General features: G+C 40.3%; 1 protein-coding gene across 1 annotated transcript in view; it reads left to right on the top strand.

Moving 5' to 3' along the window:
• COL4A2 (collagen type IV alpha 2 chain) overlaps positions 1 to 26,929 on the top strand; it is a 257,233-nt gene extending 230,304 nt beyond the window's left edge. Inside the window, 19 exon segments of the mRNA XM_044284160.1 lie at positions 576 to 613; positions 615 to 747; positions 2,521 to 2,664; positions 5,305 to 5,427; positions 5,547 to 5,728; positions 6,820 to 6,883; positions 6,974 to 7,048; positions 11,024 to 11,131; positions 11,248 to 11,355; positions 12,184 to 12,255; positions 12,331 to 12,456; positions 13,019 to 13,135; positions 13,254 to 13,415; positions 13,493 to 13,591; positions 14,234 to 14,380; positions 16,820 to 16,936; positions 19,565 to 19,756; positions 21,554 to 21,840; positions 23,640 to 26,929. Coding sequence (XP_044140095.1) covers positions 576 to 613; positions 615 to 747; positions 2,521 to 2,664; positions 5,305 to 5,427; positions 5,547 to 5,728; positions 6,820 to 6,883; positions 6,974 to 7,048; positions 11,024 to 11,131; positions 11,248 to 11,355; positions 12,184 to 12,255; positions 12,331 to 12,456; positions 13,019 to 13,135; positions 13,254 to 13,415; positions 13,493 to 13,591; positions 14,234 to 14,380; positions 16,820 to 16,936; positions 19,565 to 19,756; positions 21,554 to 21,840; positions 23,640 to 23,894 — 2,549 coding nt within the window. The 3' untranslated portion in view covers positions 23,895 to 26,929.
• The last annotated feature ends 413 nt before the right edge of the window (positions 26,930 to 27,342 follow it).

Here is a 27,342-nt window from a genome sequence, read left to right as displayed (position 1 = left end):
CCCCATTGCTCCTAGAGGCTAAATTGCATATATTAAAACATCATTTTTCTCAGCAAGGACACATATGAACATGGGACCAACACAGATGCCTTCAGCTGCCAAGCGCACATGCAACAGGTCAACCAGTTTCATAGGTAAAATCTGCTGACAGATGCCCTTTAAGTCGTTTAATTAGAAATGAATTCATGAGACCTCTTAGCAATATAGTGCAGTATAACTTGTATAAACTGAACATACCTTATAAAGGCATTTTTCATGGTCTTTTTCTAATGTTAGTAATGAAAAATATATGGCAAAAGTTGTGCATTTACATGTTCTGTTTTCATAACTTATAATTGCCACTCATCGACTGATTTACTTGTAGTTTCTCCACACACAAGCAAAACTGGAAAAAAAATCTTCAGGGGTTAGATAAGTATACTAAAACTGTATTGGCATGTATCCTCTGAAGTATGCATAGCCTGCACAGGGAACTGAAGCTGAAACCTAATGAATGCAACAAGGATGGCATTATAACATATCTGCAGTAAACTGTTTTTGCACAAATTGCAATTTTTTTTTTAACATTTCTCTAGGATCTCCTGGACCAAGAGGAGATGAAGGTATGAGTGGTCAGCCCTGGACAATCCTTGATAAAAGGGCAACCAGGAGATGCAGGAAATGTAGGCTTTATTGGTATAAGGGGAAGACCAGGAGATCCAGGTTTTCCTGGTTTGATTGGGATGGACGGACACCCTGGTGTGAAAGGTAAATGAAATCAAGCTCAATGTATCTTTTTTAATTTTTTTATTTTTTTACTTTTTGGCATCTGAACAATAACGTGCTCTAGTAAATGTAATTCAAAGAATGGGGGCACATCGAAATTAAAGCAAGAGTGCCGACACACGGTATGCAATACACAATGTAAGTCAAGGAAAAGAAAAGAATACCGAGATGAAAGCCACACATCTAAAAAAGTATCAAATTTATTTAAAGCAACAGACACGACAAAGAATGGGTTAAAAACATTGTATACAATGAATCCGGGCCATGTGGACCAATCATATGCACATGCCCCCCTGACTCACCACTAAAACATGGACATTCCCCCACATGTACAGATGTATAACAGATTAAAGTGCATGAAATCCATCAACAATAAAATAATGGAGAGCAATAATACTTATCATAGAATAGCATAGTGGGGGTATGCGTGGTGGTCAGGAAACAAGCCCAACGCATATCGCCAGGCTCTGCTGGCTTCCTCAGGGGGCTCTAGTAAATGCTATTCTTTTCTACCAGACTGTGTTGTTGCTGGTCAGATACTTAGAAAAGATTCAGAATTTTCCTGATCTACTATCCTGCATAAAATTATTAAAAAGAACATGTCCGTTTTTGTGACTTACATAGTTGGTTGAAAAAAGACCTAAGTTCATCAAGGTCAAATGTTTAATACTTACAAACCCAAGTTGATACACAGGAAGCCAAACCTCTCTAGGTGGCAGAGATCCAATTTGACATACGTCAGAAAATTTTTCTTCATGACCCCAGGATGAGCATTCTATATTACTACCAGTAACCTTGTATATTGTGTTTTACCAATTCCTGCCATTACCAGTTCCTGTGGGAGCATGCTCCACTACTTTACAGTTTGGATAGTAATGTTTTCTAATTTCTTGATGAAATTGCCCTTCCTTTAAAGGGGTTATCCAACCCCTAAAATGCCTTCCCTACTGCCCGGGCCCCTCACTCTAATTCTACTAACCTTGCTCCCCGGCCTTCGCTTCTGAGGGCCGCACGGTCGCCGCTGCATCTCCTCGTCGCACAGATGAAAACATCCAGTGACGGGGGGAGCAGCCAATAGCAAGCCGCGGTGGTGACGAGCCTCCCTAGCGTCACCCACGATGCTAGGGAGGCTCATCCTCATCTCCGCCTGCTATTGGCTGCTCCCTCCATCACTGGATATTTTCATCCGCGTAACGGGGTGATTCAGCAGCGGTCATGCCGGTATAAGAAGCAACGCGGGAGCCGGGGAGCAAGGTAAGTACAATCTGTTTGAGGGGCCTGACAGTAGGGGAGGCATTTTTGGGGTTGGATAACCCCTTTAATGTAAACAGTGACCTCATTTTCTCTCTTGGATCCTCTTTTCTAAGAAAGATGGGGAAGATTTATTATGACTGGTTTGTACACCAGTCTTAATTTGTCCAGCGGTAGCATTATTATTAATTAGTGCAAACCAGGACTTCAATCAAATTGGCATAGTAGCTTAATAAATCTCCCCATGTTATTTTGTTCCTCTGTTATTTATAGACAAAGGGGTGTGTACACAGTAAATTTCTAGAGGGAACATCATAAGAACAGCACATTGCAATGATGCTCCAGAATTATATTGTGGGAAATGTACAGTTATCTATTAAAACATTAATGTCAGGAGAGGTGCCAGGTCCTCTTAAAGTGATCTTTTGATATATTCTCAATAACGCCAAAGTTTTGGTGCTTTATGACTTTAGAGTGAACTTTTTACCATTCCATTTAAAATAGGAGCAAAGGGATCACCTGGCATGGCAGGATTTGAAGGTATGAAGGGAGAGAAAGGAAGACCTTCATGGAGTGGACCTAAAGGGCAATCTGGCAATTCTGGTGTACCAGGAGTTACAGGGCTTCCAGGAGAACCGGGCACAAAAGGTCAGTAAAAAAAAAAGACTGGTTAAATTGTACCACCTTTGCTTGTTAGGTTTTCATCTCCTTTGCACAAGTAATAATTAGATGATTATGAATATCTATCACGCCAGATACTAATATGTTTTACATTTCATTGGTGGTTAATATTTATAAAATTTACTAATTTCATATATTACAGTATACTGTATATGCAGGAGGTTATGAGAGTTTTGACTAGGAGTGCAGCATAGTTCAATAACTCAAAAAGGATGCCTATTAATACCAATATATATTGAAAATGTAGGGAGATCCCCTCTATTTTACAATTGTTGAATAGGGTAGACCAGTTGACTAGACTTGAGGTGTTGTCGCTTTGGGAGCTATATTCTCATACGACTTATATACAGATTTGTTCCTATTGGTCTGCTCACAGCTACAAAACAGTTGGTCAGTGTAACCAGAGCCCTAATGGTTCTAGCTATATAAGGATGAAGGAGCTCCTGTGAGAAGCCTTCATCTTATTTTATCCCTTTCTTTTCTATTTTGCTCCATACCTTGGTACAGTCTGTCTCTTAGCTACAGTCTCACGATACAGTTCCCCCTCCCCTTTTACCTCTCTTCCTCCCTTATTGTCCTATCTTTCGCCTGATGTTAAATTCTTACCCTGCGGTGAGACCTGTCCTATTGCATTATATGTGATTAATATTTCTACCATTGTATATTGTGTTTGCAACATGGTTTATGGTGTGAGATGATCATTATCCATATACAGTGCATTTGGAAAGTCTACAGACTCTTTCACATTTTGTTATGTTGCAGATTTGTGCTAAAAAAAAAAAAAAAAAAAAAAAAATTTCCCTTTATCAATCTGCACTTGGTACCCCATAATAAAAAAAAAAGGAAAAACTAAAATTTCTCCTGGACATAAGTATCCAGGCTCCAATTTCCTCCCATTTATCATCTTTGAAATGTTTCTACACCTTTATCGAAGTCCACTTTTGGCAAATTGACCATGATTTTGAAAGACACTCCTCCCATCTCTATAAGGTCTTACAGCTGACTGCATATCAGAGCAAAAAACAAGCCATGAGGATGAAAGAACTGCCTGTAGAGATCAGATATATGATTGTACAAGGCAAATATCTGGAGAAGCGTAGAAATACATTTTTGCTTTACGGAAATTTACCCAGCGCACAATGGCCCCATAATTCTTAAAAAGAAGACGTTTGGAACAACCAGGACTCTTCCTAGAGCTGGCCGCCCCACCAAACTGAGTAATCAGGGGAAAAGGGCCTTGGTAAGAGAAGTGACAAAGAACCCAATGGTTGAGCGCCAAAGATACTGCATGCAGATAGGAGAATCTTCCAGAAGGTTAACCATCATTGCAAATTTACCAATCTAGGCTTTATGGCACAGCAGCCAGAAATAAGCCTTTCCTCAGTAAAAAACACATAAAAGTTTGCAAAAAGTACCTAAAGAATGCTTCGACAGTGAGAAACAAGTTTCTCTGGTCTGATAAAACCAACACTGAACATTTTGGCCTCAGTTCTAAGCGTTATGTTTAGAGGACACCAGGCACTGAACAATACCATCAATACAGTGAAGCATGGTGGTGGCAGCATCATGCTGTGGGGTGTTTTTCAGTGGCTGGGACAGGGAGATTGGTCAGAGTTGAGGAAAAGCTGAAAGGAGCACAGTACAGAATAATTCTTAATGAAGACCTAATCCATAGTGCTCTGGGCTGAAAATTTACCTTCCAAAAAGACAATAACCCCGAACCCACAACCAAGACAACACAGGAGTGACTTAGCAACAACTCTTTGAATGTCCTTCAGTGGCCCAGCCAGAGCCTTGAGTTGAACCCAATTGAATATCTTTGGACTGACGGTCCCTATCAATACTGACAGAGAAGAATGGCAGATGTGCAAATCTTGTGGCATCATACTCAAGAAGACTGGAGGCTGTAATTGCTGCCAAAGAAGCTTCAACTAAGTACTGAGTATAGGGTCTGAATACTTAAGTAAATGCAATATTTTAGTTTTTACTTTAAAATAAATTTGCAAAGATTTTGAACACTCTGTTTTCACATTCTCATTATGAGGTATTGAGTGCAGAATGATGGCAAATATCTGAAATTTTTCTATTTTAGCACAGGGCCGCAACATAACAAACATAACAAAAGGTGAAAAAAGTGAAAGGGTTTGAAGACTTTCCAAATGCACTGTACTATATTACTCTGATCTAACAATATTTGTTCTGAATTTTGTATGTTGGAAGAATTTCAATAAAAATATGTTTGAAAAGAAAATACATTTTTCTTTATCTGGAAATGTATAAGTGTAAATTGACTCTCCTATAGATTTTGCCTGTGCCTTAGGTCTGATTATGATGCTGCTTTCATGCCTCAGAAAGTATCTCATGAATGAGTTTTTAGATGTTTTAAACAGCATAGTCCATGCATGAAAATTGTTGAACTTACATCTCTTCAAACATTTGCCTACATTTTCATGATTTTTTATTGCACTTTTATACATGATTTTCTTTTTCTCCTACGAAACAGCTTCTTAGAAGGGATTCTTAATGCAGTTAAATACCTCAATACATAGCCTAAGTGCACCTACTGACTAAAGAAATTACATGTTTTTTCTGATTGTAAACCTGTAGGCAATCGTGGAGAAACTGGCCTACCAGGACCTAAACCTGACATAATGCCAATATTAATGGAAATGAAGGGACAGAAAGGAGATTTTGGTAATTCAGGATTTAAAGGATTCGAAGGGTTTAAAGGTAAGAATAATAAAAATTATATAAACAATATTATATTATTTTGCATCACTATATAAATATTATTTACTTCAGTGATATAACCTGGCAAATTTATTTAATAAGTATGTGTCATACTTTAGGATCTAAAGGTATGCCAGGTCATCCTGGACAACCTGGACAGCCCGGTTTACCTGGAATGCCCAACTATGAGCAAGGTGAAAAAGGAGAAAGTGGAGTATTTGGGCACCCTGGATTTCCAGGAGTTCCAGGCCAGGTTGGGCCACCAGGCATTCGTGGATTCCCAGGATTTACTGGTCCCAGAGTAAGTCTATTTCATTGGCAAGTGTGTAACAATTATACAGGAAACAAAAGTGGTAGGCATCACTATCCTTGAATTAAAATTAATTTGGTGCATAAAAGCAGTATGAGCTATTGTTAATACTATAATAGGACTGAGTATTTAAGAGCAACTGAATTAAACCTGATCAGGGGCTGATTGGCCACAGACCTTACAGGGAAGTTTCCAGGTGGGCCGATGCCCAAAGGGCCTCCTCGTGGCCTGCCAGTGGAAGTTTTGGGGGCTGTATTTTGTGCTGCTGGCAGTATTTTGTGATGGACTGTGGTATTTGGCTCTGTAGGGGTAGTATAATGTGTCACAATATGGTATTGCAGGCCCTGCCTTCTATCCATTTGGACCCAACTACAAAACGGGGCCACTTTTAGTATTTTTTCCAGGGCCACTTTAAGTTCCCAGTCTGCCCCTGAACCTGATATTACTTTTGTATACTATTCATACAAAAATGACAATAATTCTGTATCAGGTAGTAAGCAAAAGAATGGTATAAAGCTATGTCCACCTTTAGAGGCAATTTTTTAATGATTGCATGTTACTTATTTTTGTCTAAAAATATTTTTTTCAATTGACCTTTATTAAAAATATTGAGCTGTTATGTCACAAAGGGTTAACTGTTTTTGTAGCTGTGTGACTGGTACTTTCACTTTGTGCCGTTCATCTAATAAACCTTAACTCTAAACTACTGTGAGGTCATTAACACTTATTTAAGCCACATTCTTATAAGTAAAATAAGAACTGAGCTATAATTGGTGTTTATAAGGGCAGAGAGGAGAGATAAGGAGTCTGTCTGCTCCTGGTCTGATGGAAAAGACTGAAAATCCAAATGGTGCTACTAGGACATGTCAGCAATGTATAGCAAAAAGGACGCCATATTTTCAATAAAGACCAATGACCAATGAGCTCAAAATGAGTACAACGCAATAATAAAAACAAATGGCCCCCAAAGGTGTACATTGCCTCTAAGGTCACTTCGACATTTTAATTTGGGGTTCTACGAAAGCTAGTTAATAAGGCTTGAATATGCTACAAACACTGTCATTACCTGTTTGCACTCACAGGGTTCGAAGGGAATGCCTGGTATTTTTGGCCTTCCAGGTGAAAGAGGTAGCTTTGGAGATAAAGGTAAGCTCTGTCTAGATGATTTTAATGTTATTTCCAGAAAAATAAATCAAGTGTATAATGTATAAGTTTTTCCTGCTTTATAAATCACAGGACAAATTGGAGACACCATAGACATGCCTGGAGAGAGAGGATTCAAGGGTCTGAAAGGAAACAGTGGGTTTCCAGGTACATACTCTTAAGAGAAATAGTATATAGTTATATACAATTTTTACACATTAATGTTTCAAAAATGTAAATGTTCCAATATCCTAATTAAATGCAAGGATTGGTTTTATGCAGATATGAGCATAGTTAAGGTACAGGATATTATAGAGCAGCATTGTGAATAAAGACTGGAGCCTACACCTTTACTAGGACATAGGACACTAGCACATGGTTCTAATACCAGAGACTGAAGACTTCAAAGTGGTGCATATGGATCCTATGGAAATAGTAAAGAAAAGGTTTTCTTAGCTGAAACCGCTAAAAAATGTACACTACTATGGATAGTGCTGCACTGTCTAAACTTTCTGTTACCCTGTCAAACTTTACTAACAAATCAAAAAACATGGACAGCACAGGGGCTTAGCAGTGGTTAGCAATGGTGCCTTGTAGCGTTGGGGTCCTAGGTTCAAATCTGACCAATGACAATATCTGCATGGAGTTTGTATGTTCTCCCTGTGTTTGGGTGGGTTTCCTCCCACATTCTAAAGACTTACTGATAGGGAACTTAGATTGTGAGCACCACTGGTAATGTCTGCAAAGCGCTGCGGAAAATAGTAGTGCTATATAAGTGCATAAAATAAATAATGTTTAGAATAAGCCCTGTTCATAGTTTAATATGCACCTGATATAGTAATCGTAATATAACATTATGTGAGATTATATCAGAACATCTGACCAAATCTTCAGTGGCTGTCCGGAGAGTGAAAGTTAATGTTGTACACAGTCATTTTTAGCAACAATCATTCTCCCTTTATAATACTTCTGAGTGAATTGAGTCAAAATGCAACTGATACCTCTGCACCCTCTATAGTTACACCCCTGACTTGTTGGGGCTGTGCTGGAGCTGTGGCAGAGAAAGCAGAAGGGTTTACATCATGGGTTTAATTGGATACAGCAAAAGGAAGTGCAACATAAGGGATACAAACAAACCAAAATGATGACATGAAAAGGGGAGAATTCATATTGAAAAAATCATGGGGAATATGTACATGACATGAGCATATCTGTTGAAACCATAGTAATCTCAGAAAACCCCTTTAAGACTTAAGCACATTTTCTGCATAAAATCTATGCAATAGGGTACTTCCTGATCATGCACGTTCTTAACAAATGATGACACTATCTCTGTAGTATTTGTATATATATGTTGCATTCAGAAAGACTTTAAGCCCTTTCACTTTTATATATATTTTTCAATATCAATCTGCAGAATGTAAAAATGTTTTGCTAATTTCTTAGTCCCTTTCCAACATCTGCCATACATGTACTGTGGATGTAGCGTCTTTAAAGATGGTGACCGCTTCGGAGGCTAATGTCTGTGATCTCGGACATTTAACCCATTTGATCACAGCATCTGAAAGGCCAAAAACCCAGAAGTGCACACTTCCCTTGGCTGAGATCGTAATAAGCCAGAGCCTGTACTAGGCTTCTAGGATTATTACTGGTATAGTCCAATTCAGACCTGCATATGCCAGCACTGTATTGGAATATACCCATCTTTGTATATTGTAATGGATACAATCCCATTACATTATACAAATTGCAATCTAATGATTGCATGTTGGGTTCCACTTGTGAGCCTAAAAAAAGAAAAAAAAATGTTTTTTGAAAAATATGAAAAAATTTATGAATATTTAAAATACCCCCCTTTCTCCAAAATAAAAATAATAAAAAATAAACATACGGTAATAGGCATTGCCCTGTCTGAAAATGCCCCTACTATTAAAATATATATTTTTTTAATGTATACCATACATAGAAAAATAATATGGCTGATTCACCGTTTTTCATCACTTCACCTCCTGCAAATTTTTTTATAAAAAGTGATCGAAAAGTCATACACACCTGGTATCAATAAAAACTACAGATCATCCCGCAAAAATGAGCCCTTACACAGCTCCGTAGATGTAAATATATAAAGTTAATGTGTATCAGAATATGTTGATGAAAAAAATTAATTATTTTCCGAAGTTACAGTGCATTTTTTTTCAGTGTTAGAACACAAGAAAAACTATACAAATATGGTATTGCCGTAATTGTACTGACCCAAATAATAAAGGGAACAGGTCAATTTTGCCATGTGAAGAAGGGGTTAAAAATGAAAAAGTTAAATTTTGCATGGGCATAAGTACTCAGACCCTTTGTTGTGACGCTTGAACTTTAGCTCTGGGGGCCTCCCATTTCTCTTAACCTTCTTGGAATCTTGGAGATGTTTCTACACCTTGATTGGATATGTTGGGGAGACACTGCTCTGTATATACAGTATGTATATAAGGTCTCACAGCTGACAGTGCATATCAGAGCAAAAATTAAGCCATGAGGAGGAAAGAACTGACTGTAGAGCTCAGAGACAGGATTGTGTGGAGGCACATCTCTGTAGAAGGGAACAAAAAACATTTTTGCTCCACTGAAAGTTCCCACAGTGGCCTCATCATTCTTAAATGGAAGAAATCTGGAACAACCAGAATACTTCTAAGAACTAGCTGCCCCACCAAACAAATTACTATATTTTTCGGTCTATAGAATGTACTGGATAAAAAATGCACTAGGTTTCAGAGAAAGAAAATCAGAAAAAAAAATATTTTTCATCAAATCAGACCTCCAATCTTTATTAGACCCCCAATCTTCATCAGACCCCCATATCAAACTTCAGATCAGTCTTCCATATTAGACCTCAGATCAAAACCCCATACTAGACTTCAGATTAGACCTAAAATAACTAAAATAACTTACCTCTTCAGACGGTGCCACCACCCTGCACATCCAGCAGCACTTCCTGCACTCACTCCTCTCTGTGCTTTTCTGGGCCCGCACTGCACTGTGACCTGATGTCGCACAGCATCAGGTCATATGGCATACACTACGTCATGACGCTGTATGCACTCAGGATAGCGCACGACTGGAGAAGAACAGGGAGCGGTGAGTACAGCCAACACCAGGAGCACTGTATTCACCACGCCCCATTTTTACTGCATAACAGTGATAGCTTCCGTAATGGAAGTGGTCACTAGTATTCGCTTTATAAGATGCCTTGCCATTTTCTCCCCACTTTTAAAGTGAAAAATCTGGTAATTGGGATAATCGGGAGAAAGACCTTTGTAAGAGAGGTGACAAGAACCCAATGGTCACTAGTGGCTGAGCTCCAAAGATTCTATGTGCGGATGGGAGAAACTTCCAGGAGGTCAACCATCACTTGGTTATCACTTGCTCAATACCATACGTACAGTGAATAATGGTGGTGGCAGAATCATGCTGTGGGGTATTTTTCAGCAGATAAGACAGAAACACTAGTCAGTGTTTAGGGAGAGCTGAAAGCTGTGGACCTCAGACTGGACTGAAGGTTCACCTTTCAACAAGACAATGACCCTAAGCACACAGCCAAGACAACTCAGGAGTGGCTTAGGGACAACCCTGTGAATTTTCCTAAGTGGCCAAGCCAGAGTCCTGACTTGAATCCAATCGAACATCTCTGAAGAGACATGCATATGGCTGTTCTTATTCAGCCTGACAGGGCTAGAGAGGATCTGTATAGAAGATTGGCAGGAAATCCCCAAATCCAGGTGTGCAAACCTTGTGGCATTAAACTCAAGAAGACTGAAGACTGTGATCTCTGCCAAAGGTGCTTCAACTAAGTACTCAGTAAAGAGTCTGAATACTTATGTCATTGCATTATTTTCCTTTTCAATAAATTAGCAAATAATTTGAACATTCTGTTTTCACTTTGTCATGATGGATGTTTTATTTAACTCAAGGCTAGAACATAACAAAATGTGAAAATTGAAAAGTGAAATATTCTGAAGACTTTCCGAATGCACCGTATATATATTAGTTAATACTGAGGCAGTATACAATGTTAAAACTTGCCCATATTGTATTTTTAATCCGCACATCTTTTACATTAACCAAGTACTTGGTGGATTATTTGTGAGTTTGCAGGACTCAGAGGAAGACCTGGAGACAAGGGATTCCAAGGAAATGCAGGGTTTTCAGGCATTGAAGGAATGAAAGGAGAAACAGGACAACCAGGAGAAAGGGGCAACATAGGTAATGTCAGTGTACATAGCAAAACTTATGTATGCTTTTAATTGTTACTGGTTTTCCATTCATTAGTGGGGTTCAGATCTTGAACTTGTAGCACTTTTTTCATTCTTTTTCCTTAGGTTTACCAGGTCTTCTGGGTCTACCTGGAGCACAGGGTGATCCTGGATTCCCTGGCATTCCGGGTGGACAAGGAAGTAGTGGCATTCAAGGGTTGCCTGGCCAGCAAGGTAAAATTTAGCATAAGTATCGTTTTTTACGATTAGATATAAAAGACTGTAAATAAATAGACATTTCTCTTAATAAATCCCAATGCATAGGTTTTTATTAACACCTGTCCCATCTCAGAATTATTTCTCAACACAGTCATCACTTAATGCATTTTTTTCTAAATAGCAAGATAACATCATGTAAGTGCTATTGCTCCTGTCAACTAAATGCCACAAACTCATTTTTCATTTTATTAAATGTGTTGCATTTTGCTTACCCCCACCAGCAAACTGCATACAATTAACATAGGTATACTTTTCTTGACTATATTTCCTATATATTCTTTATAAGCATTCAGTCATTGAATTATACTGTATCTACCTATGAAACACATTACAGTAGCTTAACAAAGTACTTGGTATCCATTAGACATCTCTACTTAGGATTTCTATTTCCGCTAAGTACTCTTAAAGTGGTTGTTCAGCTTTCAAACCCTTTTGGGCAGCACCCCGGTATCTGGATGAGCCAGGGCCTCTCTTCCCCTCCAAGCCTAGTCAAACCCCCTCAACCATGGTAGTTAAAATTTGTTTTGCCATCTTACAATACTGTATTGCAAGCAATTTCTGAACTATGGAGGCAAAATGCTAAGTTAAATATTGCATTTTCAAAAGGCAAACCATTGAGGAAATGGGCATTTTGTGGTTTGGAAAAAAAAATCAAGCTATAAGAGACATACTCTTCTTTATACATATGAATCACCTACATATCCAGTATCATAATGTATTGGAAGCACTTTGTTTTGTATTAACAATGCATTAAGAACAATTATTTATCTTATTCTGTTACAGGCTTTCCTGGACTCAGAGGAATCTCTGGGCTCGAGGGTCTGACAGGGACTAAGGGACAACAAGGCACATCAGGTATGTTTAACATCAGTTCTTAAATGTAGCAATCAGGTTTTAAGCCGGATCTAAATGTCTGTATATTTTTAATAGGCACAGATTCATTTGGTGCATCAGGTGTAAAAGGCCCCATAGGTGAGAAAGGCAACCAGGGTGAGCAGAGTAATGTTGTTGGATTACCTGGAAATACTGGTGCAAAAGGAGTCAAAGGAGAGCCAGGTCAGTTCTATTGTTTTTGAAATTTGTATGTGCTAACTTTGTTTTTACTCAATTTTTACAACTTTTAATACTCTCTTGTGAGCTCATGAATCTAAAATAAAAGTGTACATGGGGCAAACTCATTTTATCAGAGGATAGTTTCTACATATTCAGTAAAAGAGGGTTACTGCAAAACCTGAAGTTCTGGCATCCAAATTGGTGGGATCTGGGAGCAACTGAATAACATACGTAGGCATTTGGCCAGTGAAAGTGTCTTACATTTGTAAAATCACTTAATTGTGGTTAGATATAGCTGGATATACCTCCAAAGATGTCAGTCACAAACATTTCCTACATCAGGAAATCTGCTAGTCTAGCCTTTGCGGGTCCCAAGCATGCTGGACTAGACATTTGTAAGATTGCTTTGAAAAGGAACTGTATTGCTGCATTATATGTACTGGATGGAACAGTCCACTATCACTGGTATATTGCTACGGTTTGTGCTTTGGTGTCACAATCAAAAACTATTTGCTTATGCAGTTATGTCATTAAGAAATAAATCAAAGGACTCTGTGTTTATTAGGTTTACCTGGTTTTATGGGTTTACGTGGATTAGATGGTGTCCGTGGCGTTCCTGGTGTTTCTAACTACTCAGGAAGCCCAGGAGATGTTGGGTCTTCGGGTCCTCTAGGGCTACCAGGTATTTTGTCTTTATTAACTGAGATATCAGAATTTCATTGTACATTTCAGTTTTGTGATTATCCCTTTCATACCATAACTTTATAAAGATGAGAGATCTGTGTTTTATTTGCTTTCAGGCTACCCAGGTCCCCAAGGAAGACCAGGTGCACCCTCACGACCCGGAGTTAAAGGAGAGTCAGGACCCCAAGGTTTAGAAGGAAAAGTGGGTGATAAAGGAATTCCAGGTGATAGAGGACCACAAGGATTTACTGGTATCCCTGGTTTTCCTGGAGGGAAAGGTAACATGCTCCATAACAGTTTCTTTGCGCTTCTTCAGTTTACTTGTAAATGTAACACTAGTTTTTAATGTCAAAAGGTGGGATGGGTGACCAAGGTAATGAAGGTGGATTTGGATTACCTGGATTCCCAGGAGACAGAGGTCCTAAAGGACCAAAGGGTAACCGGGGGCCACAGGGTGAGTACCAAATTAATTATCTCCATTGTATTTATCAAGTTTGTAATTGTAGCTGTAATGTAAGGTTAATCAAAATGCAAAATGAACTTTAAAGAGGACCTTTCACCGATTATTACACTGTGAACTAAGTATACAGACATGTAGAGCGGCGCCCAGGGATCTCACTGCACTTACTATTATCCCCGGGCGCCGCTCTGTTCTCCTGCTATGCCCTCCGGTATCTCCTGTCACAAAGTTATAGTAGGAGGAGTCTGCCCTTGTTCTTCTGTAGCGCTGGCCAATCGCATTGCAGAGCTCACAGCCTGGGAGAAAATAACCTCCCAGGCTGTGAGCTCTGCTCTGCGATTGGCCAGCGCTAGAGCAGAACAAGGGCAGACTCCGCCTACCATAACTTAGTGTCTGAAATCTCTGCCTACTATAACTTAGTGGCCGGAGATACCGGAGGGCATAGCGGGAGAACGGAGCGGCGCCCAGGGATAATAGTAAGTGCAGTGAGATCCCCGGGCGCCGCACTCCATGTCTGTATACTTAGTTCACAGTGTAAAAATCGGTGAAAGGTCCTCTTTAATGTCATCCTTCAAAATAATGGAGAATTTGTTATGACTATGGTGACTTTCTTGATTTTACAATAATCTGTTACAGGTCTGCAGGGTGAACCTGGATCAACAGGGTTAGCAGCTGAACCATTACGTATGGAAGTGGAACCTGGTCCTATTGGTATAACAGGAATTATAGGTCCTGAAGGCAGCAGGGGAGACATGGGACCCCATGGTCTTGTTGGAGATAAAGGTATGACTAATACTAGTTAATACTAACACGGTTAGAAATAAAACTGATATACTGCTTACTAGGCTGATTACAGTGCTGTGCATTTAGGTTTCTCTAATTTTTGGAGAGCTGAAGATGCCATGACTACATCACGGTATACATTTGCTTAATTTTTTTACACATACAGTACATACATACTAGTGACATAGGTCATAAATGTAGTGTGAGCTTAGCTGAACTGGTGTAATATTAGAACATGATCCTAATAAAAAATAAAGTATATTTAAAACTTCTTTCACACTGGTGTTAGGATTGTCTGGCAGACTGTTCTGGCAGATGCATGCTAATGTTGGCATATGTGCGCTGCCAGAAGTCCGCCTTAGCCCCATTCACTATAATGGGGACAGGCGGGAGATGCGGCCACAAATATGCAAAGAGGCAGCTGGACAAAAACCGCAGCATTATAGTGAATGGGGCTGAGGGGGACTTCTGGCCGCACATGTGTGCAAATGTTAATATGGATCCAGCAGGCGGTCCCCCTGCTGGAACAGCCTGCCAGACAATTGTAACGCCAGTGGGAAAGAGGCCTAATGGGGTTATCCCACAAAAATCTGGATATGCATACCATGATTTTAACTATAGCAATGCAAAATATGTTGCTCGCCAATGTAATTTTCACCTTTACTCTCCACTTTGCTGCCCTAGTCTTTTTGTGGGTGGGTCATCACATGTGACCATCAAGCACCTGCATCTCCCGAGAGTGCATTGCTTTCAGCTTGTGCTAACCCATCACTGCATAGAAAATAGTCCCTCAAACGTAGGACCAGAAATTCCACTAATAAATAACATTATGGTATGTTATGCCCCCCTCTTTTTCCACTGTCTACAGATATATCTGTATACTTCTATGAATTTAGGCCTCATGCACACAAACGTATTTTCATTCCGTGTCCGTTCCGTTTCTTGTGGACCATATACAGAACCATTTATTTAAATAGGTCTGCAAAAAAAACGGAAGGCACTCCATGTGCATTCCATTTCCATATTTCCGTTCCGCAAAATATAGAACATGTCCAATTATTGTCCGCATTACAGACAAGGATAGTACTGTTCTATTAGGGGCCAGCTGTTCCGTTCCGCAAAATACGGAATGCACGCGGATGTCATCTGTATTTTTTGTGGATCCGTTTTTGCAGACCACAAAATACGGTTGTGTGCATCAGGCATTTGTGATTTTTAAGCATGCTTAAAGGGATTCTGTCACCTCTTTTTACCCTATAGAGATGCGGACATGCACAGCTAGATCGCCGCTAGCATGTCCACAATATACCTGTCCCATATCTTTGAGTGGTTTTATTGAGTGTAAAAAAATATTTTATATATACGTAAATCAGCCTGGTAAGGAGCCCAAGGGGCTGGACTAACCGTTCTGGAGCCCAGCCACGCGCCCCCTGTGAAGGAGCCCAGCACCGCCTGTATCCAGGAATCTCCTCCTTGCTCAAGAAGTCAGATCGCTGTAATCTCATGGTGCGCAAGCTCACACATGCACAGCTCCTTCCCTGAGGCTAATGCCAGCACAGGGAAGGAACACTATGCCAGCACTGCGCATGTGCGAGCTTGCGAGATTACAGCGATCTAGCTTCGTGAGCACGGAGGAGATTCCTGGATACAGGCGGTGCTGGGCTGCTTCACAGGGGGCGCGTTGCTGGGCTCCAGAACGGTTAGTGCAGCCCCTTGGGCTCCTTACCAGGCTGATTTACATATATATAAAATCATTTTTTACACTCAATAAAACCATTTAGAGATATGAGACAGGTATATTGCAGACATCCAAATCAATTCAAAAGTTGATGATTTATTGGACCCAAAATCAGGCGACGTTTCAACAGCTTGTTGCTGTCTTTATCAAGCACGTTTATCAACAGCAACAAGCTGTTGAAACGTCGCCTGATTTTGGGTCCAATAAATCATCAACTTTTGAATTGATTTGGAGTGCTGCTGGCTATTTTTCTCTTCTAATACATTGGACCTAGGTGCTGGTCCACACTGGCCGGACGTGCACCCCTTGTTTATACAGTGTGCTGCTTCCTCATTTTCTTCAAACTATATTGCAGACATGCTAGAGTAAAAAGAGTTGACAGAATCCCTTTAAAAATCATTGTTTACCAGCGGCAGATTGTGCTGTGTAATTACTATCTGCCGCCAACAAACCACTACACAGTATAGGGACAAGCAATGGCAAAGCGATCGGTCCTCCCCATGCTGCGGAGATCACTGCATGTAATAGCAGCGGTCTCCTCCGCTAGCTAGCAGGTGATTGCTGGGAGGCAATGATTCCCTTCCGACAACCGCTTGCTCAATCAGCCCGTGTAATACAGGCCTACATTATGCTGTTGATAGTGCTGGAAACTTTGGAGAATATTAACCACTATCTAATTTAAAAGCTTAATTGCTTTCCAGGTGCACAGGGTCAACCGGGTAGGCAAGGTGTTCCAGGTATAGCTGGAAGGTCTGCAGTACCTGGCGGTCGTGGAGACATAGGGATTATAGGACAAAGGGGTCCTCTAGGATTTAAAGGTAAGTGAACTTACTAACTAATGAATCATACTAAAATGTACATTAAAAAAAAAAGTATACTTTATTGATTGAAGCTTTAGTTTCTGAGATCTTTAACTATGAGATGTTTTCTATACTATCTGTTTTTTCACACCATGGGAACGTATCTCCTATCCACAGGGCCCCCGCCAATTACAAGACCGAGGTGCCACATTCTTGTTATTGGACCAAGAGTGGTGTCATTCATGACCGCATATTTTCATTAGTACCATTTGGGGATTTGCAATATTTATCACTTTCTTATAATTTTTTAGTAGAGGGGATAAACAAAACAGCAATTCAGCAAAACAGCAATTCTGGCATTTTTTTAAATGGCGAGTTAAATGTGAGTTAAAGAGGACCTGTCACTGCTTCTGACACGCCTGTTTTAGTAGCTACATGCATTCTCCATGTAATAACGATTCTGGAGCATCTATTATTATGTCTGTATGTTGTACAATTCCATTATTATTTGTACTAGAAGTTCTGAATGAATTGCTAGCAGTCTGCAGTAAGGGTACAGAGGGGCAGTGACCAGTTGGGGGGGTGTACCTGCACAGACTGACAATGGCAGCACTGACTGGATATAGTGAGACTGTGCAGAAACACACCTCCCAACTGGTTACCTCCCCTCTGTACCCTTACTGCAGACTGCTAACAATTAATAGTCATCAATATCTGATCGGCGGGGGTCTGACACCTGGCCTCCCTGCCAATCAGCTGTTTGAAGAGAAGGCGGCACTTCATGAGATTGCCGCTTCCTGTCCATTACACTGCACTTCGTCTCCATTCACTTAAATGGAGCAAGTACTTGTAATGCTCCACAAGAGACGATGCGTAGTGTAAAGACCAGGAAGACCCCCTTGTCAAACAGCTAATCTGCATGGTCTTCAATATAAATCGCTGCACTTTTAAGAACGCAGCCCCATTTCTCAAATCTGACATACCACTTTGTGTGGTAATAACTTTGGAATGCTTTTAGATATACAATTTATTCTAAGGTGGTTTTGTGACATATTGTACTTCATGTTAGTAGTAAATTTTGGTCAATATATTTTGTTTTATACAAAAAATCCAAAATATAATGAAAATTTAACAAAAGTTGCAATTTTACAAATTTGAATTTCTCTTTTTTTAAGACAGTCATTGGTCAATTTTACTTTTATTTTTTTAATAGGTTAAAAGGGTCCAATTCAGTTCTAAAGTGGCTATGAGAGGCCTACATATTAGAACCCCCCATAAATCCCATTTTAAAACCTGCACCACTCAAAGTATTTAAAATTACATTTAGGAAGTTTATTTCACAGGAAATAATGCAAAACAGAGGGGAAATTTAAACATTTCATTTTTTATTTTTTTTTGCAAATTTTCCAATTTAATCCATTTTTTGGAAAACAGGTGATAAATAGAACCAGTACTCCAAATGTATTACCCTGCTTCTGTAGTATTTTGAAATATCCTATATGTGGCCGTAGTGTGTTACTTGACTACCAGCATCAGAATTGAAGAAGCACAGTGTGGATTTTGTGGGCGGTCTCCATTTTTTTAGGAAGTTTTTCAGGCTTTTTCAGGTTGCAGAGGCCTTGTCGTGCCACTAAATAAGAAACACCCCTTAATGCCCCATTTTGGAAACTACAGCTCTCAAAGAATTTATAATATGGGTGCAGTGAGCATTTTGACCCCACATGTGTTTCATAGAATTTATTACAATTGGGGAATGAAAATAAAAAATAAATGTCAATAACATGTAGTTTTAGCTCATTTTTTATATTTTTACAAGAGTTAATAGCATAAAAAGCATCCCAAAAATTGTTACTCAGTTACTAATAAGTACAGCAATACCCCATATGTGGTTTTAACCTGCTGTGTGGGCCCACAGCAGGGCTCAAAAGGGAAGGAGCATTGTATGGCTTTTGAAGTGCAGATTTACTAGAATGGGTTTGGGCGCCATGTTGAACTTGCAACACCCCTGAGGTACCGGTACAGAGGAAAACTCAAAAGATAACTCCATTTTTGAAACTACATCCCAAAGGAATTCAGTTAAAGGTGTAATGATAGTTTTATCCCCACAGGTGTGTTATAAAATGTATTAACATTGGAATGTAAAAATGAAAAATTACACTTTTTCCAATAGTATGTTACATTAGCCCCAAAGTTTTAATTTTTTCCAAGGGTTAAAAGGAGTAAAAACACCACGTATTTTGTTACACAATTTCTCCTCAGTACAAAAATACCAGAATTGTGGTCATAAGCTGCTGTTTGGAGACATGACAGCACTCAGAAGAAAGGAGCAGCATCTGGATTTTGTCAAATGGAAATTGCTGAAATGTTTTTAACAGCCATTACTTTTCTTTTTTCTTCTAGACTGAGCTGTGTTAGGGCTTGTTTTTGCAGGACAAACAGTAGTTTTTTATTGGTACCATTTTGGGTTACATTTGGCTTTTTGATGACTTTTTAGTTCACTTTTTGGGAATCGAGGTGGGTAAAAATTGGAATTCAGTCAGTGTTTATTATTTTTATGGCGAATTAAAAATATGTTTGACATTAGAACCTGATTTAAACAATAAGTCATATTCTGATGACACAATCCTTATGTTTTTTTTTTAACAGGAAACCCTGGGGTACCAGGTACTGTTGGGTTGCCAGGCATGCCAGGAAGAAGTGTGAACATAGGCTATCTCCTTGTAAAACACAGCCAGACTGACCAAGAGCCAATGTGTCCTGTTGGCATGGCTAAACTGTGGAGCGGATACAGTTTGTTGTATTTGGAAGGACAGGAGAAAGCACACAATCAAGACTTAGGTAACAGGATCTAGATTTTTTTTGCATTGGAATATCATACATGTTGTCACGTATAGCTAACTGATGGACGATTGTCTCACTTCTGTTGAAACAAGACATTGTCAAAACCTAAGAAATATTCTACAGTAGTGCAGTTCTATCCCAACACTGCCCATAAATATAAAGCATATACAGTACAGACCAAAAGTTTGGACACACCTTCTCATTCAAAGAGTTTTCTTTATTTTCATGACTATGAAAATTGTAGATTCACACTGAAGGCATCAAAACTATGAATTAACACATGTGGAATTATATACATAACAAACAAGTGTGAAACAACTAAAAATATGTCATATTCTAGGTTCTTCAAAGTAGCCACCTTTTGCTTTGATTACTGCTTTCCACACTCTTGGCATTCTCTTGATGAGCTTCAAGAGGTAGTCCCCTGAAATGGTTTTCACTTCACAGGTGTGCCCTGTCAGGTTTAATAAGTGGGATTTCTTGCCTTATAGATGGGGTTGGGACCATCAGTGGCGTTGAGAAGAAGTTAAGTGGATACACAGCTGATAGTCCTACTGAATAGACTGTTAGAATTTGTATTATGGCAAGAAAAAAGCAGCTAAGTAAAGAAAAACGAGTGGCCATCATTACTTTAAGAAATGAAGGTCAGTCAGTCAGCCGAAAAATTGGGAAAACTTTGAAAGTAAGGGCTATTTGACCATGAAGGAGAGTGATGGGGTGCTGCGCCAGATGACCTGGCCTCCACTGTCACCGGACCTGAGCCCAATCGAGATGGTTTGGGGTGAGCTGGACCGCAGAGTGAAGGCAAAAGGGCCGACAAGTGCTAAGCATCTCTGGAAACTCCTTCAAGACTGTTGGAAGACCATTTCAGGGGGTTACCTCTTGAAGCTCATCAAGAGAATGCCAAGAGTATGTAAAGCATCAATCAAAGCAAAAGGTGGCTACTTTGAAGAACCTAGAATATGACATATTCTCAGTTGTTTCACACTTGTTTGTTATGTATATAATTCCACATGTGTTAATTCATAGTTTTGATGCCTTCATAGTCATGAAAATAAAGAAAACTCTTTGAATGAGAAGGTGTGTCCAAACTTTTGGTCTGTACTGTACATAATAAATGTAAATGGTCAGTATACATTAAAGGGTTTTTCTGCCACTTAGATATTGATGGTCTATCCTCAGGATAGGTCATCAATATCAGATAAGTGGGGGCCCGAAATATCCACTGATCAGCTGTCTCAGGAAGCCAGCAGGACCTCAAATTATACAGTGGATGGAGACAGAAGCACAAGGTTCTGTCCATTGAGTACTGGATGTGTCAGGCACTGCAGCTCAGCTTCTATTCAAGTGAATCAGAACTGAGCAGCAGTATGACTGCAGACCAAAGCAAACAGCACCAGCGGCTGCCCAAGACAGCTGTTTGGTGGGAGTGCCAGGTGTGGACCCAACATTCTGATATGAATCACCAATCCTGAATACAGACAATTTATTTATCTACACACGACTGATCTTGACTTCCCACCTGGTATACAGCTCTATCTCTATACAGCTAGCCTGAGGATAGGTCATAAGTATCTAAATACCAGGAGAGATAGTACCCCCTTAAACCATCATTAATGACATGATAGACTTGAATTGTGGAGGACATCTAAAAAAGAAAATATCTACAAATAATCATTGTTTGAGGTGTCTAACCACAATCTGCCAGTTTACTATGCTTTGAACAATTGTTCTGATGATAGCAGGTACATTGCAGCATTCCAGTTGTATAATCCTATCTGCTGTGTTCTCTAGGTCTGGCTGGATCTTGTCTCCAGCGCTTTAGTACAATGCCTTTCCTATACTGCAACCCAGGTGATGTGTGCTATTATGCCAGTCGCAATGATAAATCTTACTGGCTATCAACCACAGCTCCTCTTCCAATGATGCCTTTAGTAGAAGAAGAAATTAAACCCTATATAAGTCGCTGTACTGTCTGTGAAGCTCCTGCAGTTGCAATTGCTGTCCATAGTCAAGATGCTTCCATCCCATTCTGTCCCGATGGTTGGAGAAGCTTGTGGATTGGATACTCATTCCTTATGGTTTGTATTTTCTAGGGGTTTTATACAATTAAACTTTAAATATAAAATAATTAAAGGCTCACTAAAATACAAGATATGATAGCTTACATCCAAATATGAATATATCAAACATTATTAAAATCCATCCTAATTTAAAACTAGGAGCATGGAAACTTGTTGTTACACCCATTATTTTGGGTCTAAACACAGACTTGTGAAGCAGCTTCATTAGGAACTTGCATGACATTTGTGCAGTATTTTCCATATATCGTGTTGTGACACAAGAGTTGCATGTTACATAGCTATATAGGTCACAGTGGTAACAATTTTGACCGGGTGGGAGAAGTTGTTGGCCCAAGCTGTACTTTTACACCAGGGCCAAAGAACCTTTAGCTGTTCCCCCTAATCTATGCATTCTAAGGGACTCTCTTAGGTATAAACTAAGGGTACTTTCACACTTGCGGCAGGACGGATCCGACAGGCTGTTCACCATGTCGTATCCGTCCTGTCGCTATTTCGCCATTGACTATAATGGGGACGGGGCAGAGCTCCGGCGCAGCACGGCGGTGCACGGCGAAAGCCGCCGGACTAAAAAGTCAGACTATTAATAGATACATAAACTGTAGCTGCAAAATATGTATTATTGTAAGCATATTATTAAAGGGGTTGTCCGGGTTCAGAGCTGAACCCAGACATATCCCCTTCTTCTCCCACTCAGGGCAAGGGCTTTTTCTGCAGATCCGGTCACGTACGGAGTCTCTGCTAGGCAGAGGCTTCCGCCTAGCAGTGAGCCTGGTGACATCACTGGCACTAATGGGTGGGCTTTAGAATTGCCCTACCCTGTAAAATAGCTAGGGCAGCACTAAAGTCAGCCCATTAGTGCCGGTGACATCACCGGTAACACTGCTAGGTGGAAGCCTCCACCTGGAAGTGTAAAAATTTAAACAAAACAGACCTTGCCCTGCCCGATACAGCGCATGGCAAGGGAGAGCATCGGAGCATGAAATGCTCAGGGCCGTTTGAAGGAATTTGGGGGCCCCAAGCAAAATAGACATGGAGGCCCCCCCCTCCACGCCCTCCACACCTTACGCACGCAAAGCCTACAGGAACCTACAGGATGGGAGATACTCTCACCACTCTGCAGGGAGGCAATCAGGCGAAGTCAACTTCATCCACAATGGAGGGACTCGGGGTGCAACATCTTGGGCCTGTATGCTGTTACAGGTGCTTGCTCCTCAAACAAAGATGTTCCGGGCGCCGCTTTGTGTCCAGTCCTTTCTACTGCGTATCCCGGGCCACACTCAGGACCTATCGCGACTCTGTGCCCGACTTAGTTGCGGGATATCGTCCCCTCCGGTCAGCTCCAGACTGTCACCCAGGCTACCGATCGACTGCGACTGCGAGGGGGGCCGCACACTGGTGCTAGACGGCTTCCAGCGGTGCACATGCGGGACGCCGATGATCCATGGGGAGGCAGGGGGGAGGCAGGGAGAGGGCGCCCACACGGACGCGCGGCACGCCCGGGCAGCGACGCCGCTACGTCATGCCGCTATGCCTATGCCTAGACGTACTGACCTGCAGCCTTAAAGGAAGCAAAACAAGCACCGGCTCTGCTTGGGGCCCCGGGCCAGCTCTGGGCCCCAAGCAAATGCTTGTTTTGCCTGTCTGTTAGCGACGGGCCTGGAAATGCTCTAATGGTCATGTCAGAGGGGCTGAGTGGGGGAAGTTGGGGATATGTCTGGGTTCAGCTCTGAACCTGGGCAACCCCTTTAGTTGATGTAATCTATCTTCCAAATCTAACTTTTCCATCTTTATCTCAGCACACAGCCGCAGGTGACGAGGGAGGTGGACAGTCTCTTTCATCTCCTGGCAGCTGCCTAGAAGACTTCAGAGCAACCCCATTCATTGAGTGCAATGGTGGTCGTGGAACTTGCCACTATTTTGCTAACAAATACAGCTTCTGGCTTACAACTATTGACAAGACATTCCAGAGCTCGCCGTCTTCAGATACACTGAAAGCTGGCCTGATTCGAACTCATATCAGCCGCTGCCAAGTTTGCATGAAAAATCTGTAAAATGAGTTCTATGTAGATTATCTTTTTATAAGAAAACATTTAACAGATGTATTATTGGTGCTCAATGTTAACTTATTACCTCACTAGTCGATTTCACATTTGTTCAGAAAATATTGTTTTTCACCCAATTATCGTTATGTCATTACAGACAATGCCATTCAGACGCCATTCATACATATTTCAGTAATATCTGCTCAGTATTTTACTTGTTTTTATAGACAAAATAAAATAAGTGATACATGAATAATTCGCCTGATGTACTTAACATTTTTATTTTTGTACCTTCCCTGTTCTGATTTGAATTGACTAGGACCAGTGTGGATCATATTGTTGAGTAGAAACAATTGAAGCTCCTCGCCATTTAGTCATTTCCTGTAGGGCATCAATGATAACAAAAGCTCTTCTGTAAATGGGCAACATTTGCTGCATGTTAATAGGCATTGTGCCAGCTTCTGTTGGTGCTTCCTACTCTGCTGCCTGTAGGGCAAAAGTAGAGAAATGATTTTACTCTTCACTCATTATTAGATTACTTATAATAAAAACCCACAACACTCACACTCACCATGGATCTTCAGAATCTAAGTATAGAATACTATGGGAGTTTGCTTTTGTTTCACTGGAACCGAGGCTGGTCCAGATGAACGGCCAAAATTGAAAACTTAAAATGTGGCCACATTAGACCCATATCAAAGTGGCCTTGCATTGTATTCCAGCAGCCAGGGCATGTGTTATACTTCACAATGGGCAGAGGTAATTAGAGACCATTCAGCACCACACTGGTTGTAGATCTTTTTGTACTGTTCTTTTTTGTCTCTTCTTTACTGCTTTTCAATATAACCACTATGTAGGGACATAGTCTTTACAACACTGTATTGTAAACCTTCATTTTTTAATATATCTTTTGGCTCTCAAGCAAACCCTTTATCATTTAAATTTTATCATTCAAATGTTATCATTTGCACGTAATGGTTTTAACAGTCCCAGAAGCATTCTCTAAAATGACAACATAAATAAGCAAATACAATATCTGTACTGTACATAGAGTTTACTGGAAAAAGAAAACTGTAAATAAAATGAATGTAACATTACGTGGCATTGCCTTCACTTTTGGGCCTTGATATGTAGTAAATGAACCCAGTGTCTATACCATATCCAGTATCAGGAGATACGTTTATACTATATGCTTTAATAGTGGGCAACACAGTTGAGCAGTGCTAAATGTTATCCACTAGAGGGCGCCAACAACTTCAGGCCTAATACTCATTGTACATACAGTATATTGTTTAATGCACATGCATCCATCCACACCATTTTTTTTACATTGACAGCAACTGAAGCTTTATGTACAGAAATGTGTATTGCTAGTAAATATATCTGCAGTCCAAGTCAACAGATTGTATAATCCATTAGTTTATCTACCAAGAGCTTAATAATTATAAAAAAAAACTGTATGTTCAAATCATTAAGATAACAGCTAACATTATATAACATAATATCACTGGCTGAATTCACATCGGCACCATTTGGGCTGCATGCGAAACAACATGCGACCACAATAGAACCCAACAGTCTCCATTATAAGTCAGTGGGATCCATCAGGCAATCCTGGGGTCCCGCCATGTGACTGATCTGTTTTTATCAGAAACCATGACCAGATGTGAACAGATTCTCCTAAAGGTACACTGAGATAATAGAAGGCTCCCCCAATATAAGCAGCCAAGAGCAGTGTCATCCATATGGCTGGACACCCTTCATTTTAGAGGTGGCACTGTGGGGAAAACCAGTGATCATTCGGGCTGTCAGCAGTGGGCCTCTCTATGATTAGCTGGTCTCAGTGGGACAATCTATTTGTGGGTGACTATGGTAACCCAAAGTGTAATTACAAATCTAAGAATCCTTCACTGAGGCCTGTATCGTATTCATGGACTGCACAGATCAGTTACACAAATAATAGCGCCTGTCAGCTCTCCTGATACATCGGTTTAGCTAATACTTGCCCCCCTTATAAAAGATCAATGTACTTGAAACTATGTTTTGTACCTGTCATTCATTCCAAAAATGTATAACTACATTGACAAATCCCCTTTCTATACACCCCTTGTCTGACACGTAATCAGTTTTGACAATGTCAGGTCCTATTCACACTTAATTTCATTCTACTTAAAGCAACCCTCCAGTCCAAGCGGATTTGACTGTACATTGCTATACAATATATAATCAACGTACCTGGTGCCGTCCTCACGCTCCATCCTGTTTCTGTTCATCTGATCTTCTACTTCATTGCTTTCATAACAAAATGGCTGACAGTCTGAGACAGCGCAATGCATGGTGTGCAGCGATAATCTGAGATACGCCCCAACTGTCCTTGGATGGACCAGCACCTCTGCCATCGGTGCCGGTCCATCCGGGAGCAGGGGGATGTGTCAGACTATCACTGCATAACATAGTCCAAAACTGAGTTGTCCATTTAGTGAAGAAAGCAACAGGGAGTGTCCGCAGGATCGATCATAAATTTGTCAGATTTTCAGTTTAAACTTGAGAGTTGCTTTAAACAGATATTACAGGAGGGCTGATAGGTAATCTTTAAAGGGATTTCCAGGATATTTTTATATTAATGACCTATTTGGGGTCCAATACTCTGCACCCCGCCGATCAGCTGTTCTGAAGTAGCTCCGGCGATGGACCTACACAGTTCCTTCCATCTCGTAGACGACAAAGCTAGTTACAGCAATGCTGCTCCCATTGCAGTGAATGGTAGCAGTGCTGCAGTGACCTGCTCTATCCGCTACACAATGGACGAAGATGTGTAGTTCTGAGCTACTTTGGAACAGCTGTTTGGCGGGGTGCAGTGTTGGACCCCCACCAATCAGATATCAAAATAAACATCCTGGACAACCCCTTTAAGTACTACATACCAATAGTTCAGTTCCTAGTGTGATCACAATTGTTAGCTGTTTTTCTTTGTTTAGATTTTGAATTTGGAGATCTTCAAATGCTGTTGTAATTATCCTGAATAAAAGTATATTTTATAGTTATTGATGTGTCTATTGTATGTCATAGCTTTCATAGTTAGGGTTGGCCTCTTTAGGTATAACGTTAACAAACGGCAACTGAATAATATACACTTACCAGAGACTTACCCCTTGTTACCAACCAAACGCTGCTCCTCTCCAGTATGCTCCGATAAAACAAATTGTGCTTGCGCTAAATTCCTGGACATCCAGGACCTGCATAATCACAGATGAAATTCGACGTCAGGATTATTAGTTTTTTTAAGAAAAAATAAAATGTTTAAATAAAAAATAAAATGTTATATTTTAATCTGTAACACTCAAAGACGGTACTGTTGATCCAAATTTGCAGGCTTAGGCCTTTTTCACACGACCGTTTTTTTTTTTTCGTTTTGCGGGCCGTTTTTTGTATACGGAACCATTCATTTCAATGGTTC

The sequence above is a fragment of the Bufo gargarizans genome, chromosome 3, assembly GCF_014858855.1.
Source record: "Bufo gargarizans isolate SCDJY-AF-19 chromosome 3, ASM1485885v1, whole genome shotgun sequence".
Taxonomy (NCBI): Eukaryota; Metazoa; Chordata; class Amphibia; order Anura; family Bufonidae; genus Bufo; species Bufo gargarizans.
The sequence above is the reverse complement of the archived record's forward strand: the minus strand, read 5'-3'. Positions and strand labels throughout refer to the sequence as shown.